The sequence below is a fragment of the Salvelinus namaycush genome, chromosome 20 (assembly GCF_016432855.1).
Source record: "Salvelinus namaycush isolate Seneca chromosome 20, SaNama_1.0, whole genome shotgun sequence".
In the NCBI taxonomy this organism is placed as follows: domain Eukaryota; kingdom Metazoa; phylum Chordata; class Actinopteri; order Salmoniformes; family Salmonidae; genus Salvelinus; species Salvelinus namaycush.
Genome location: NC_052326.1, coordinates 54,524,586 through 54,542,716, shown reverse-complemented (window position 1 = coordinate 54,542,716; position 18,131 = coordinate 54,524,586). Strand labels below are relative to the sequence as shown.

Sequence of the window (18,131 nt, the reverse complement as noted above, 5' to 3'; positions counted from 1 at the left end):
GACATGTACACAGCTTAGTGACATGTACACAGCTTAGTGACATATACAGTAGCGGTACACAGCTTAGTGACATATACAGTGACATGTACACAGCTTAGTGACATGTACACAGCTTAGTGACATATACAGTAGCGGTACACAGCTTAGTGACATGTACACAGCTTAGTGACATATACAGTAGCGGTACACAGCTTAGTGACATATACAGTAGCGGTACACAGCTTAGTGACATATACAGTGACATGTACACAGCTTAGTGACATATACAGTGACATGTACACAGCTTAGTGACATATACAGTAGCAGTACACAGCTTAGTGACATATACAGTGACATGTACACAGCTTAGTGACATATACAGTGACATGTACACAGCTTAGTGACATATACAGTAGCGGTACACAGCTTAGTGACATATACAGTAGCAGTACACAGCTTAGTAACATATACAGTGACATATACAGTAGCGGTACACAGCTTAGTGACATATACAGTAGCAGTACACAGCTTAGTGACATATACAGTGACATGTACACAGCTTAGTGACATATACAGTAGCGGTACACAGCTTAGTGACATATACAGTGACATGTACACAGCTTAGTGACATGTACACAGCTTAGTGACATATACAGTGACATGTACACAGCTTAGTGACATATACAGTGACATGTACACAGCTTAGTGACATATACAGTGACATGTACACAGCTTAGTGACATATACAGTGACATGTACACAGCTTAGTGACATATACAGTGACATGTACACAGCTTAGTGACATATACAGTAGCGGTACACAGCTTAGTGACATATACAGTGACATGTACACAGCTTAGTGACATATACAGCGCATTCGGAAAGTATTCAGAGCCCTTGATGTTTTCCACATGTTGTTACGTTACAGCCTTATATTATAAAATGGATTCCCCCTCAATCTACACACAATACACCATAACGACAAAGCAAAAACAGGTTCAGACATTTCTTCTAATGCACTACAAATACATTTTAAAAAACGAAAATATCATATTTACATAAGTTTTCAGACCTTTTACTCAGTACTTTGTTGAAACAGCGAATACTGCCTTGAGTCTTCTTGGGTATGATGCTGCAAGCTTGGTACACCTGTATTTATTTAATCCATTTTAGAATAAGGCTGTAACCTAACAAAATGTGGAAAAAGGGAACGGGTCTGAATACTTTCCAAATGCACTGTACATTCACATCGACACAGCTGGGTGAATTCTTCTTACATCACCATAGTAGTACAGAACAGGAAAAAGACATTACACATTCACTGTTTATCTATTTATTCTTGTATTCATATGATTTATTATTGTAGTATTTATTTATTTTTATTTCATTCTTTTAAAAATAATTATTCATTATATAAGTTTCAGACCATGCGTGCAAATACAGCTCAATATATCATTTCTATAAAGCCAATCAAATAGTCCTCACTTTTTGAAAACTCCAAGATAAACAAAGCACACCTCAAATACTGTCAAGTGTTTTTCGTGAAAGTATTTGACTACCAGTCTGGTGCTGTAGTCAACTCCTCTAACCTCCTCTAACTGTGTCATGTCATTCATGTCCGCAGGATATTCCTACAGGGATGAAGACTACAGTTAATAAATACAATATGAAGTAGAAGAAGTCAACCAGACTAGATACAGGCTACAACAGGCAGCACAATTCTGATATTTTGACACTTATTGTTTTTCTCTGACCAATCAAAATCATATATTTTGCACCGCCCCCTCAAGATTCGGAGCCTGCCAGGCAGGGTTGGACCTGCAAAGCCAGAGCCCCCTGATGGGAGAGCATAATATACAAGGAAATTCTCAAAGCCGCTAATGAGAACCTTGAGACCTTGTACCTAGCCGGTGGGGATTCCGGTGGGGTGCCCCCCACCCAGGCAGTGGCAGTGCTTGCAACACTAGCTGCAGTAACCCATGGAGAGGGGGGGGTCACACTCAGACATTCAGAGAGGGGGTATATTATTGTGGCCTTGGTGGCACAAAATCAAAGGTCTGACTGCACAGAGATGCTTGGTAATACGGTCTCTACGGGGGATCATGTTGTGGGTGTTTCAGGGGAAAGGGGTGTATCTGACCTCCATCACCTAGCACGTGACAATGGTTAATCAAATCTCCCCATTTCTGCCCATTTCTTTTGCTCTGTTTTGCAGGCCTTCTCATACAGCTGCAACTGTACACTCATTTGTAAAATCAAGACCTTTCTTGAGATGAGCTCTGGGATGGTGCAACTGTTGAGAATCTATGGTTGCTGTGGGGGGAAAGGGTTGAGTGTGTTTGAGTGTGTGTGCATGTGTGTGTGGCTGTGTATCCCACAACTGTTGCGAGGGAGACAAAGATGTCAGGGACAATATAGGATGGATTACAATAATTGTTTGCTAAAATAATAATTGCTTGCCATAATGTAATTTTGTTAATGGCGAGAGGTAAAAATCCTCTGCATAAACTGCCTACATTACTCCAAATATGAATTGCTAAATATGGAAAATAAGATAACAGGATTTTTTAAATATATAGATTTTTTTAATGGCTATATACAGATGGAGTCAGAAGTTTACATACATTAAGTTGGCTGTGCCTTTAAACAGCTTGGAAAATTCCAGAAAATGATGTCATGGCTTTAGAAGCTTCTGATAGGCAAATAACCGTTATCTAAAGGACTCTCATTCCAAGACTAACATTTTCCTATTTAGTGCACTACGTTATAGGGTTCTGGTCAAAAGTAATTGGACTAAAAATTGGGGGGGAAACGGGTGTCAATTGGAACAAATACCAAATACAACTTTGAAGAAAAGACAGTCCAGCACACTGGCAATATAAAAGCTGTTAAAGACAGATGCGTAAAGGCTTTAATAGAACAAGGGATATTGGCAACTGCAGTGCCGGACATCCTGTTACAGGAAATACTAGGAGGGTGATTGTCCAAGGTCTTGTACCTATATACTGAACGAGAGGTAGGTGTGTGTGTGTGTGTGTGTGTGTGTGTGTGTGTGTGTGTGTGTGTGTGTGTGTGTGTAATGTGGAGGAAGACAGGCAGAGCTGGCATTGATATAGCGGTTGTAAAATGTTTTGCAGACCCACACACTTTTCTGCCATGAAATATGTGCCAAAAGTATTTTTTAAATGCTTCGATCCTTTCTGACAACGAGAGGAAAGAAGTGATTAAATGACTCATCTATTTGGTTTGGGAACTCACTCCTGAAGAACGAGAGAGGAATGTGGTACAGCAGATAGATCACAGGATAGACCCCTACATGAAGAAGAGGAGGATGATGATGATGAGGAGAGGACCACATGTGATCAGAGTGGCAATAACAAGGAAAGCCAAAATACCAAAAGATTAGGCCTAAAGTAATTTATAAGGAGATCATACAAAATGTTCTCTCAGGATTCTTTTTGTTGAAGATGTAAAACATGTGTATGTTGGTTTGATGTGTATGAGGAAGAGGATCCAGACACACACCTGGAAGTAAAATGATTCATGGCAAATGTTGACCAGCATGCACCTGTTAAGAAACGAACAGAACCCTGGATTGACGATGAATTGAAACATTGTAGAACTCAAAGAAATTATGCAAAAGACTTGTGTCAAACAAGTCAGGCTGCTCAGCTGATTGGTTGACGTACTGTACATTGATAAATGTTGTTACTAAATGTAACAACAAGAATAAAGTATATTAGCAAACCGAAGATAAATGACATAAAACACAAAGGGGGGAAAAAATACTTTGGAGTATCTTAAATGATATCATGGTCAGAAAACCCAATCTTATTCGTTCATTGAAGCTGATTTTGTCAAGGTCGGATCATTTATAGAAAAACCATTCCATATTGGCAATCATTTCAATGATCACTAGTAAAGTGGAAAAACACAGAAGTGAAATGACAACATTGAACCATCGTAATTTTGTATAAAATAACTCTATTAAAGGATAGAGAAGGATTGCTGTTTTGAATTTGGTCAGGTCAGTGTGGGAGAGGTGGGAAAACTATTGTTATGCATCGATAATGATGAGCCACCAGGTACAAACAACCTTCACGGGAAACTAAGAATAGAACAGACTATTCGCTTTATCTTTAACCAAAGCCTAAAGGAGAGCGAGTGTGTGTGTACACAGGCTTGGTAGGAAGCTAAAGTAATTCCACAACCTAAAAATAGCAAAAGCACCCTTTGCTGGCTCTGAAAGCCGCCCAATCACAGTTTGCTACCTGATAGAGAGAATTGTGTTTGAACAAATACAAAGCTTTTTTTTTTTTTTTTTTTAAAGAGAACAAGTTACCTACTGACTTTCAGTATGCATTTAGAGAAGGGCACTCAATATTTACTGACTCAGATGACTGATGATTGGTTAAAATAAATGGATAATAAGATAATAGTTGGAGCTGTATTGTAGGACGTCATAACTGACTTGACTAGTTAAATTTAAAAAACAAAAACATGATTTTAATGCAGCCTTTGATGTTATTGATCATAAATTGTTATTGAAGACACTCACTAACTAATAGAACCCAGAGAGAGTTCATCAATGGAAGCTTCTCTAACATCAGATATGTACAGTGTGGGGTCCTTCAGTCCAATTGCCTTGGCTGTTAATTTATCGAGGCAAGTCAGTTAAGAAACAAATTCTAATTTACAATGACGGCCTAGCTCGGCCAATTTGCCCAGCGTTGTCTGGGTTTGGCAGGGGTTAGGTCATCCTTGTAAATAAGAATTTGTTCTTACCTGACTTGCCTAGTTAAATAAAGGTTAAAAAATAATTATTTTTAATAATGTATAAATGGTGTGACCATTGAGCAAGTTGAGTTAGATACTTATCATGGTCAATTCATATTGGCAAAGTTGTTACGATGGGGAGAAGTATGTCTGTTATAAAAAAGATGGTCTGTGCTTGACACGTTGATCAGCTGTACTAGTTGATCAGGCTCTAGTCTTGTCCCATCTTGATTACTGTCAGGTAATATGGTCAGGTGCAGTAAAGAATGACCTAGCAAAGCTGCAGTTGTCTCAAAACAGAGCAGCACGCCTTGCCCTTAACCGCACACACAGAACTAACAACATGCATGGTAGTCTGCGTAACCAAATAACACACAGCTCAAGACATCCATAGATACCCCACCAGGGCTCTCTTCACAGTACACAAGTCCAAAAACAAATTCACAGCAACACACAGTATTATACAGAGCCATGATCACATGTTACGCCCTTCACAGTATTATACAGAGCCATGATCTCATGGAAGTCCCTTCACAGTATTATACAGAGCCATGATCTGATGCAACTCCCTTCACAGTATTATACAGAGCCATGATCTCATGGAACTACCTTCCATCTCCAATTACACAGTAAACAGCAAAATGACCTAAAGCCACTCCATTACTTAAAGACATGAAGGTCAGTCAATCCAGAACAGAAAGTTACTTTAAGTTCAGCAGCAAAAACCTTCCAGCGCTACGATGAAACTCTCATGAGGACCGCCATAGGAAAGGAAGAACCAGAGTTACCTCTGCTGCAGAGGATAAGTTCATTCGACTTAACAGCCTCAGAAATTGCAGCCCAAATAAATGCTTCACAGAGTTCTGTAGTGGTAAATTGCAAGATTATGTTATAATGCTTGTAAGATTGTTATAATGCTTGTATTACATTATAATAGTTGTTACATTCGACAGAATATAGAGTATTGTGTGTGTTCCACTGAGGATGGGCCTCTATGAAATAGCACTGACAGAGGAGATTTACAATGTCTTTGGGTGATAAAACCTAAAGAGCATTCCAGATAACATGAGGTAATGGTTCTGTGCTATGAAGTACCAGGAACGAGATTAGAACCTCGTTTTAGAGACCAAACTGAGTGATAATTTATAGCGAATGCTATCTGGCTAAGGGATACTCCTTTCTCAAGTAAAAGTTCCTTTGTATAGAGTTCCTAAGATCTATGGTTCGTCATGTAGGTTGAGAGGGGTGTGTCTTGGCTATAAAAGATCTTTGTAATTTTCTGTAGTCACATCTCAACATCAACTGTTCAGAGGAGACCGTGTGAATCAGGCCTTCATGGTCAAATTGCTGCAAAGAAACCACTACTAAAGGACACCAATAAGAAGTAGAGACTTGCTTGGGCCGCAGAGTGAAGGAAAAGCAGCCAACAAGTGCTCAGCATATGTGGGAACTCCTTCAAGACTGTTGGAAAAGAATTCCAGCTGAAGCTGGTTGAGCGAAAGCCAAGAGTGTGCAAAGCTGTCATCAGGCAAAGGGTGGCTGCTTTAAAGAATCTAAAATCTAAAATATATTTTGATTTCTTTAACACTTTTTTGGTAACTACATGATTCCATATGTGTTATTTCATAGTTTTGATGTCTTCACTATTATTCTACAATGTAGAATATAGTAAAAAATAAAAACCTTGAATGAGTAGGTGTGTCCATACATCTCATGTTTTGTGTTTTTTGTAGACTCCAGGAAGAATAGCTGCTGTCTCTGTAAAAGCTACTGGAGATCCTAATAAACACCTCCCATGTGTCCATCCATACCGGGGTTCAAATAGAGTTCGCTGGATCCTGGAGATGGACATGGTTTGAACATGCAGGGCTATTCTATTGGTTCCATATGACAACTCAATAAAGCACAAGTAACGTATTTGATAGAATTCAAATAGTACATTAACCAAGGCCTGTGTGTGACCTTGTGTAAGTTGACTACTTCACTTAGAGACGTTAACCAATCTGAACTACACAACGGTTACCCTGGCTGTTCCCTTGTCCTAATGAGCGGGCCCCCAATAACCTTGTCCTAATGAGCTGCCCCCAATAACCTTGTCCTAATGAGCTGCCCCCAATAACCTTGTCCTAATGAGCGGGCCCCCAATAACCTTGTCCTAATGAGCTGCCCCCAATAACCTTGTCCTAATGAGCTGCCCCCAATAACCTTGTCCTAATGAGCTGCCCCCAATAACCTTGTCCTAATGAGCGGGCCCCCAATAACCTTGTCCTAATGAGCGGGCCCCCAATAACCTTGTCCTAATGAGCGGGCCCCCAATAACCTTGTCCTAATGAGCTGCCCCCAATAACCTTGTCCTAATGAGCTGCCCCCAATAACCTTGTCCTAATGAGCGGGCCCCCAATAACCTTGTCCTAATGAGCGGGCCCCCAATAACCTTGTCCTAATGAGCGGGCCCCCAATAACCTTGTCCTAATGAGCTGCCCCCAATAACCTTGTCCTAATGAGCTGCCCCCAATAACCTTGTCCTAATGAGCTGCCCCCAATAACCTTGTCCTAATGAGCTGCCCCCAATAACCTTGTCCTAATGAGCTGCCCCCAATAACCTTGTCCTAATGAGCTGCCCCCAATAACCTTGTCCTAATGAGCGGGCCCCCAATAACCTTGTCCTAATGAGCTGCCCCAATAACCTTGTCCTAATGAGCTGCCCCCAATAACCTTGTCCTAATGAGCTGCCCCCAATAACCTTGTCCTAATGAGCTGCCCCCAATAACCTTGTCCTAATGAGCTGCCCCCAATAACCTTGTCCTAATGAGCTGCCCCCAATAACCTTGTCCTAATGAGCTGCCCCCAATAACCTTGTCCTAATGAGCTGCCCCCAATAACCTTGTCCTAATGAGCTGCCCCCAATAACCTTGTCCTAATGAGCTGCCCCCAATAACCTTGTCCTAATGAGCTGCCCCCAATAACCTTGTCCTAATGAGCTGCCCCCAATAACCTTGTCCTAATGAGCTGCCCCCAATAACCTTGTCCTAATGAGCTGCCCCCAATAACCTTGTCCTAATGAGCTGCCCCCAATAACCTTGTCCTAATGAGCGGGCCCCCAATAACCTTGTCCTAATGAATGGTAATCTATGCCTTGTCCTATTGAATGGTCCCCTAACCCCTTGTCCTATTGAATGGTCATCTATTCCCTGTCCTATTGAATGGCCCCCTACCTCCCTGTCCTATTGAATGGCCCCCTACCCCCCTGTCCTATTGAATGGCCCCCTACCCCCCTGTCCTATTGAATGGCCCCCTACCCCCCTGTCCTATTGAATGGCCCCCTATCCCCCTGTCCTATTGAATGGCCCCCTACCCCCCTGTCCTATTGAATGGCCCCCTACCCCCTGTCCTATTGAATGGCCCCCTACCCCCCTGTCCTATTGAATGGCCCCCTACCACCTTGTCCTATTGAATGGCCCCCTACCCCCTTGTCCTATTGAATGCCCCCCTACCCCCTTGTCCTATTGAATGGCCCCCTACCCCCCTGTCCTATTGAATGGCCCCCTACCCCCCTGTCCTATTGAATGGCCCCCTACCCCCCTGTCCTATTGAATGGCCCCCTACCACCTTGTCCTATTGAATGGCCCCCTACCATCTTGTCCTATTGAATGGCCCCCTACCACATTGTCCTATTGAATGGTCCCCTACCCCCCTGTCCTATTGAATGGCCCCCTACCCCCCTGTCCTATTGAATGGCCCCCTACCCCCCTGTCCTATTGAATGGCCCCGTACCCCCCTGTCCTATTGAATGGCCCCCTACCACCTTGTCCTATTGAATGGTCATCTATCCCCTGTCCTATTGAATGGCCCCCTACCATCTTGTCCTATTGAATGGCCCCCTACCACCTTGTCCTATTGAATGGTCATCTATCCCCTGTCCTATTGAATGGTCCCCTACCCCCCTGTCCTATTGAATGGCCCCGTACCCCCCTGTCCTATTGAATGGCCCCCTACCACCTTGTCCTATTGAATGGTCATCTATCCCCTGTCCTATTGAATGGCCCCCTACCATCTTGTCCTATTGAATGGCCCCCTACCATCTTGTCCTATTGAATGGCCCCCTACCCCCCTGTCCTATTGAATGGCCCCCTACCCCCCTGTCCTATTGAATGGCCCCCTACCCCCCTGTCCTATTGAATGGCCCCCTACCACCTTGTCCTATTGAATGGCCCCCTACCACCTTGTCCTATTGAATGGCCCCCTACCCCCCTGTCCTATTGAATGGCCCCCTACCCCCCTGTCCTATTGAATGGCCCCCTACCACCTTGTCCTATTGAATGGTCCCCTAACCCCTTGTCCTATTGAATGGTCATCTATCCCCTGTCCTATTGAATGGTCCCCTACCCCCCTGTCCTATTGAATGGCCCCCTACCCCCCTGTCCTATTGAATGGCCCCCTACCCCCCTGTCCTATTGAATGGCCCCCTACCCCCTGTCCTATTGAATGGCCCCCTACCCCCCTGTCCTATTGAATGGCCCCCTACCCCCCTGTCCTATTGAATGGCCCCCTACCCCCCTGTCCTATTGAATGGCCCCCTACCATCTTGTCCTATTGAATGGCCCCCTACCACCTTGTCCTATTGAATGGCCCCCTACCACCTTGTCCTATTGAATGGCCCCCTACCACCTTGTCCTATTGAATGGCCCCCTACCACCTTGTCCTATTGAATGGTCATCTATCCCCTGTCCTATTGAATGGCCCCCTACCCCCCTGTCCTATTGAATGGCCCCCTACCCCCCTGTCCTATTGAATGGCCCCCTACCCCCCTGTCCTATTGAATGGCCCCCTACCCCCCTGTCCTATTGAATGGCCCCCTACCCCCCTGTCCTATTGAATGGCCCCCTACCACCTTGTCCTATTGAATGCCCCCCTACCACCTTGTCCTATTGAATGCCCCCCTACCCCCTTGTCCTATTGAATGGCCCCCTACCCCCCTGTCCTATTGAATGGCCCCCTACCCCCCTGTCCTATTGAATGCCCCCCTACCCCCTTGTCCTATTGAATGGCCCCCTACCCCCCTGTCCTATTGAATGGCCCCCTACCCCCCTGTCCTATTGAATGGCCCCCTACCCCCCTGTCCTATTGAATGGCCCCCTACCCCCCTGTCCTATTGAATGGCCCCCTACCCCCCTGTCCTATTGAATGGCCCCCTACCCCCCTGTCCTATTGAATGGCCCCCTACCACCTTGTCCTATTGAATGGCCCCCTACCACCCTGTCCTATTGAATGGTCCCCTACCCCCCTGTCCTATTGAATGGTCCCCTACCCCCCTGTCCTATTGAATGGCCCCGTACCCCCCTGTCCTATTGAATGGCCCCCTACCACCTTGTCCTATTGAATGGTCATCTCTCCCCTGTCCTATTGAATGGTCCCCTAACCCCTTGTCCTATTGAATGGTCATCTATCCCCTGTCCTATTGAATGGTCCCCTACCTCCCTGTCCTATTGAATGGCCCCCTACCCCCCTGTCATATTGAATGGCCCCCTACCCCCCTGTCCTATTGAATGGCCCCCTACCCCCCTGTCCTATTGAATGGCCCCCTACCCCCCTGTCCTATTGAATGGCCCCCTACCCCCCTGTCCTATTGAATGGCCCCCTACCCCCCTGTCCTATTGAATGGCCCCCTACCCCCCTGTCCTATTGAATGGCCCCCTACCCCCCTGTCCTATTGAATGGCCCCCTACCCCCTGTCCTATTGAATGGCCCCCTACCACCTTGTCCTATTGAATGGTCATCTATCCCCTGTCCTATTGAATGGCCCCCTACCATCTTGTCCTATTGAATGGCCCACTACCACCTTGTCCTATTGAATGGCCCCCTACCACCTTGTCCTATTGAATGGTCATCTATCCCCTGTCCTATTGAATGGCCCCCTACCCCCCTGTCCTATTGAATGGCCCCCTACCCCCCTGTCCTATTGAATGGCCCCCTACCCCCCTGTCCTATTGAATGGCCCCCTACCACCTTGTCCTATTGAATGGCCCCCTACCACCTTGTCCTATTGAATGGCCCCCTACCCCCCTGTCCTATTGAATGGCCCCCTACCCCCCTGTCCTATTGAATGGCCCCCTACCCCCCTGTCCTATTGAATGCCCCCCTACCCCCCTGTCCTATTGAATGGCCCCCTACCCCCCTGTCCTATTGAATGGCCCCCTACCACCTTGTCCTATTGAATGGCCCCCTACCCCCCTGTCCTATTGAATGGCCCCCTACCCCCCTGTCCTATTGAATGGCCCCCTACCACCTTGTCCTATTGAATGCCCCCTACCATCTTGTCCTATTGAATGGCCCCCTACCCCCTTGTCCTATTGAATGGCCCCCTACCCCCTTGTCCTATTGAATGGCCCCCTACCCCCTTGTCCTATTGAATGGCCCCCTACCCCCTTGTCCTATTGAATGGTCTCCAGTGGACACAATTACACCTCAACCTCTTACCTAGAGAGCATTTCAAATCTCAACACAACGGCTCCATTACGATTCCGTATTGAATGACCTCAACAGATCCCTCAATTCCCTTTATAGTGCACTACTTTATTCCCAGACCCCAACGGTGCACATCTTTAGACCAGGTTCCCTTGCCCAGCAGACGGACGCCTTCAGCCTCTTACCTTGCCCAGCTGTTGATGAACACTCAGGTTGTACATCATCACAATCCCATCCAAAATCTCCAGCAGAGACTTCTCTGTGATTGGATGGTCGGGCTCTTCCAACGGTCGCCCCAGCAACAGGCCATCGTTACCATGGCTTCCCTCGACTTGAGGAGAGGAAGGGAAGGGAAGAAAACATCATGTTCCTAACCTGGTGTTCTGTTCAGTACAATAACCAGACACCCAGGTAATAATAGGTCAAAAAGTACTAGACCATTTCTAGAGGTGAGGAATAGATTTTCACACTCATCCGCAGATAATTGGCATCCCACTAGATTTTCTGTACTTTAGCCTTGACATCTGTCGACTAAACTCTATATTTACAGTGGTGGTTGAAAGACAGAAAGCGAGAGAGCGAGAGATGGAGAGACGGAGAGAGCGAGAGACGGAGAAAGAGAGAAATGTTCTCAATACGCCTCCATGTATATTCGAGGTAAAAGCCACTCACTGTCCTCCTCCGTCCTCTGCTCCACGGCCAGGGTGCGAACTTTAACTTTCTCCGGGGGTGCCAGGGGTCGCCTGGGAGTCATGAGGCTGACAGCAGCAGTACTCAGGAAACGATTGGCTCGGCCCAGAGTGGGAGAACTGAGCCAGCTGGGTCTGGCCAGGGCACCACCCATAGCCACCGCTCCAAAGGGCCTCTGTTATAGGACAGAGAGACATTGAAGCGTTGCAATACATAGAGACATGTTGGTAACACTGTATAATTACAGTAAGTCACCCATCACTGTATAACGGGGCGGCAGGTAGCCTAGTGGTTAGAGCGTTGGGCCAAGTAACCGAAAGATTGCTAGATTGAATCCCCGAGCTGACAAGGTAAAAATCTGTCGTTCTGCCCCTGAACAAGGCAGTTGGGGGAACAGTGGGTTGTCATTGTAAATAAGAATTTGTTCTTAGCTGACTTGCCTAGTTAAATAAAGGATCAATAAATAAATAAAGGCCTCTGTAACAATAAAGGAAGAGACACTGTTAAAACACATGGTAATACAGTCATATTGGGGCTCCTGAGTGGCGCAGCGGTCTAAGGCACTGCATCTCAGTGCTAGAAGCGTCACTACAGACCCTGGTTCGATTCCAGGCTGTATCACAACCGGCCCTGATCGGGAATCCCATAGGGCGGCGGACAATTGGCCCAGCGTCGTCCAGGTTAGGCCTAACCCATTGTAAATAACAATTGGTTCATTACTGACTTGCTGTTAATCAGATGGCTACCCGGACTATTCACATTGACCCCCACTTTTTTGCATCCTCCTTTGCCCTGGACTCCACCCACACCCACACCCACACCCACACGGGACTCCACCCACACCGGACTCCACCCACACCGGACTCCACCCACACCGGACTCCACCCACACCGGACTCTACCCACACCGGACTCTACCCACACCGGACTCTACCCACACCGGACTCCACCCACACGGGACTCCACCCACACCGGACTCCACCCACACCGGACTCCACCCACACCGGACTCCACCCACACATACTACTGTTACTCTGTTTATTATCTATCCTGATTGTCTAGTCACTTTTACATACACTACATTGCCAAATGTATGTGGACACCTGCTTGTCGAATCATCTCATTCAAAAATCATGGGCATTATTATGGAGTTGCTGCCGCCTTTGCTGCTAAAACAGCCTCCTCTCTTCTGGGAAGGCTTTCCACTAGATGTTAGAACATTGCTGCGGGGACTTGCTTCCATTCAGCCACAAGAACATTAGTGAGGTCGGACCCTGGATGTGGGGCGATTAGGCCTGTGCATTGGGGCAGGTAGCGTAGTCCTGGCATCCACCAAACCCAGAAACGTCCATCGGACAGCCCGATGGTGAAGCGTGGTTCATCAGAGACCGCGTTTCCACTGCTTCAGAGTCCAATGGCTGCGAGCTTTACACCACTCTAGCAAATGCTTGGTATTACGCATGGTGATCTTAGGCTTGGCTATGGAAACAGTTTTTTGTGCTGACGTTGCTTCCAGAGGCAGTTTGGAACAGATAACTTTTCTTCAGCACTTGGCGGTCCCGGTCTGTGAGCTTGTGTGGCCTACCACTTTGCAGCTGAGCCGTTGTTGCTCCTAAACGTTTCTACTTCACAATAAAAGCATTTACAGTTGACTGGATCAGCTCTAGCAAGGCAGAAATTTGACAAACTGACTTGTTGGAAATGTGGAATCCTATGACAGTGCCACGTTGAAAGTCACTGAGCTCTTCAGTACGGGCCATTCTACTGCAATTGTTTGTCTATGGAGATTGCATGGCGGTGTGTTCGATTTTATAGACCTGTCAGCAACGAGTGTGGCTGAAATAGCTGAATCCACTCATTTGAAAGGTTGTCCACATACTTTTGACCACATAGTGCATTACCTCATTACAACCCGGTACCCCTGCACATTGACTCGGTACCGGTACTCCTTGTACATAGCCTCATTACAACCCGGTACCCCTGCACATCGACTCGGTACCGGTAGTCCTTGTACATAGCCTCATTACAACCCGGTACCCCTGCACATCGACTCGCTACCGGTAGTCCTTGTACATAGCCTCATTACAACCCGGTACCCCTGCACATCGACTCGCTACCGGTAGTCCTTGTACATAGCCTCATTACAACCCGGTACCCCTGCACATCGACTCGCTACCGGTAGTCCTTGTACATAGCCTCATTACAACCCGGTACCCCTGCACATCGACTCGCTACCGGTACTCCTTGTACATAGCCTCATTGTTATTTTATTGTGTTACTATTTCATATTTTTTCTTATTTGGTAATTATTAGAATTTGTCTTACTTTTGAACTCTGCATTATTGGGAAAGGGCCAGTAAATAAGCATTTCATGGGTAAAGTCTACACCTGTTATATTCGGCGCATGTGACAAATAAAATGTGATTTATAACGCTGTACTCAAAAAGGGAGAATTTAGACTTGAGAACACCAACATGCTGGAATCAAGTCATAATCAAATCAAAATTATAGGGTCTAAGTGGACGATTTCCAAGAACATGGAGTGTGGAGGATAACACCTTAGTCTGTACCTGAGCTGAGCCACTCTCCTCCTCCTCATCCAAATCATCCATGGAGGTAGCCTGGATCTCTGCTGGGTCCATGAGGATGTTGGCTTTGGAGGCCAGGTCATCTAGAAGCACAAACAGACAAATACAGCACAACGATTACATCATAATACAACTTCATTACCAGGCAGGTAATCCTGTCTCCAGGCAGGCTGCATCCTGTCTCCAGGCAGGCTGCATCCTGTCTCCAGGCAGGCTGCATCCTGTCTCCAGGCAGGCTGCATCCTGTCTCCATTATCTTTGGTTTCAAACCATTAGAATGTTTAAACGAGTTCTGACCACCAGGAAGCTACCCTCTCCTGCCCAGCACAAACAGCTCTGACCATCAGGAAGCTACCCTCTCCTGCCCAGCACAAACAGTTCTGACCATCAGGAAGCTGCCCTCTCCTGCCCAGCACAAACAGTTCTGACCATCAGGAAGCTGCCCTCTCCTGCCCAGCACAAACAGCTCTGACCATCAGGAAGCTACCCTCTCCTGCCCAGCACAAACAGTTCTGACCATCAGGAAGCTGCCCTCTCCTGCCCAGCACAAACAGTTCTGACCACCAGGAAGCTACCCTCTCCTGCCCAGCACAAACAGCTCTGACCATCAGGAAGCTACCCTCTCCTGCCCAGCACAAACAGCTCTGACCACCAGGAAGCTACCCTCTCCTGCCCAGCACAAACAGCTCTGACCATCAGGAAGCTACCCTCTCCTGCCCAGCACAAACAGCTCTGACCATCAGGAAGCTATCCTCTCCTGCCCAGCACAAACAGTTCTGACCACTAAAGAGGAAAAGGGACTGAAAAAGGAAGGGACAACTTGAGTGTCTTTGAGGAGGCGGAGTGACCAAACTTATAGAGATAGGAATTAGAAAGTACTGGAAGACCCAACGTGGACAAAGAAATACAAAATCAAAGTTTATTTGTCACGTGCGCTGAATACCTTACAGTGAAATGCTTACTTACAGGCTCTAACCAATAGTGCAAAAAAGGTATTAGGTGAACAATATGTAAGTAAAGAAATAAAACAACAGTAGAAAGACAGGCTATATACAGTAGTGAGGCTATATACAGTAGCGAGGCTACATACAGACACCGGTGAGTCAGGCTGATTGAGGTAGTATGTACATGAATGTATGGTTAAAGTGACTATGCATATATGATGAACAGAGTAGCAGCAGCGTAAAAGAGGGGTTGGGAGGGGGGCACACAATGCAAATAGTCCGGGTAGCCATTTGATTACAGTCATTATTGTGACAGTCTAGGGATGTTGATAGGTTGATTGCTATGGTGATATAGAGAATTCATTACAGCGTCAGTGCTGACCTCTAAGTGTCTGGATATTGTTGTTTACACTTCTGATCACCCAGAACCATCGTAAATCTACAAGTCTATTAAAAATCAGATCATAGGACGTATCTATAAATCTAGAACTGGTCAGAGGTGTATGCAGGGCCGGGTTCCACCTCCCAGTACTGTGGAACAGAGGGGACACGTTGTTCATGGCCAGCTGGGGAGGCTACTGCTGCTGCTGCTGCCGACGAATCCAGGTCCTAACCTACTGTAACTTCAAATCCAGTCCATTACATTAGTGGGTGGAGTCCCAAACCGCACCCTATTCCCTACACAGTGCACTACTTTTCACCAGAGCTCTATAGCCATTGATCAAAAGTAGTGCACTATCAAGGGACTATGGTGCCATTTGGTACTCAGACCACGTCCAAAACAATCCATCACCAGCCAGCTGCTCCTTCTCCTCCTCTACTAAAGTGGTTGTGCTGCTCCTCCTCCTCCTCCTCCTCCACTAAAGTGGTTGAGCTGCTCCTTCTCCTTCTCTACTAAAATAGATGAGCTCCTCCTTCTCCTCCACTAAAGTGGTTGAGCTGCTCCTCCACTAAAATGGTTGAGCTGCTCCTCCTCCACTAAAATGGTTGAGCTGCTCCTCCTCCTCTACTAAAGTGGTTGAGCTCCTCCTCCTCCACTAAAGTGGTTGAGCTGCTCCTTCTCCTCCTCCTCTACTAAAGTGGTTGAGCTGCTCCTTCTCCTCCTCCTCTACTAAAGTGATTGAGCTGCTCCTCCTCCTCCTCTACTAAAGTGGTTGAGCTGCTCCTCCTCCACTAAAATGGTTGAGCTGCTCCTCCTCCTCCACTAAAGTGATTGAGCTGCTCCTTCTCCTCCACTAAAGTGGTTGAGCTGCTCCTTCTCCTCCTTCTATACTAAAGTGATTAGTAGAGGAGGAGGAGCTCAATCACTTTAGTAGAGGAGGAGGAGCTCAAAGTGGTTGAGCTGCTCCTCCTCCTCCACTAAAGTGGTTGAGCTGCTCCTCCTCCACTAAAATGGTTGAGCTGCTCCTCCTCCACTAAAGTGGTTGAGCTGCTCCTTCTCCTCCTCCTCTACTAAAGTGATTGAGCTACTCCTTCTCCTCCTCCTCTACTAAAGTGATTGAGCTGCTCCTCCTCCTCCTCTACTAAAGTGGTTGAGCTGCTCCTCCTTGCCTCATCCTTCTAAGTGGTTGAGCTGCTCCTCCTCATCCTGGCACTAAATGGTTGAGCTTGCTCCTCCTCCTCATCCTACTAAAAGTGGTTAGCTGCTCCTCCCTCCTACATAAATGGTTGAGCATCTCCTCCTCCTCCTCTACTAAAGTGGTTGACTGCTCCTCCTTCCTCCCTGCTCCACTAAATGGTTGAGCTGCTCCATTCCTCCTCCTACTAAGTGTTGAGCTGCTCCTTCTCTCTCCTCTACTAAAGTGGTTGAGCTGCTCCTTCCTCCTCCTACATAAGTGGTTTGAGCTGCTCCTTCTCTCCTCCACTAAAGTGGTTGAGCTGCCCTCCTCCACTAAAGTGTTGAGCTGCTCCTCCTCCACTAAAGTGGTTGAGCTGCTCCTCCTTCCATAAAGTTTGGCTGCTCCTCCTCACTAAAGTGGTTGAGCTGCTCCTCCCTCCTCACTAAAGTGGTTGAGCTGCTCCTCCCTCCACTAAAGTGGTTGAAGCTGCTCCTCCTCCACTAAAGTGGTTGAGCTGCTCCTCCTCCACTAAAGTGGTTGAGCTGCTTCCTCCTCCTCCTCCACTAAAGTGTTGAGCTCTCCTCCTCCTCCTCCCTAAATGGTTGAGCTGCTCCTTCTCCTCCTCCTCTACTAAAGTGGTTGAGCTGCTCCTTCTCCTCCTCCTCTACTAAAGTGGTTGAGCTGCTCCTCCTCCTCCTCCTACTAAGCCCTCACTAAAGTGGTTGAGCTGCTCCCCTCCTCCTCCACTAAAGTGGATTGAGCTGCTCCTTTCTCCTCCTCCTCTACTAAAGTGTTGAGCTGCTCCTCTCTCCTCCTCTACTAAAGTGGTTGAGCTGCTCCTCCTCCTCCTCTCCACTAAAGTGGTGAGCTGCTCCTCCTCCACTAAAGTGGTTGAGCTGCTCCTCCTCCTCCTCTACTAAAGTGGTTGAGCTGTCCTCTCCTCCTCCTCTACAAAGTGGTTTAGCTGCTCCTCTCCTCCTCCACTAGAGTGGTTGAGCTGCTCCTCCTCCTCTACGTAAAGTGGTTTGAGCTGCTCCTCCTCCTATGTGGACTCTCTACTAAAGTGGTTGAGCTGCTCCTCCTCCTCCTTGCTGCCCACTAAGTGGTTGAGCTGCTGCCTCCCTCCTCACT

The 18,131-nt window shown here is 46.8% G+C and overlaps 1 protein-coding gene across 1 annotated transcript in view; it reads right to left on the bottom strand.

Moving 5' to 3' along the window:
• Positions 1–18,131, bottom strand: part of LOC120065512 (E3 ubiquitin-protein ligase RNF123) — a 283,067-nt gene that overhangs the window by 201,938 nt on the left and 62,998 nt on the right. The window contains exons 21-23 of the mRNA XM_039016569.1: positions 14,480–14,580; positions 11,893–12,085; positions 11,406–11,551 (exon numbers count right to left, since the gene is read on the bottom strand). Of these exons, the coding sequence (XP_038872497.1) occupies positions 11,406–11,551; positions 11,893–12,085; positions 14,480–14,580 (440 nt within the window). The remainder of the gene's footprint in view (positions 1–11,405; positions 11,552–11,892; positions 12,086–14,479; positions 14,581–18,131) is intronic.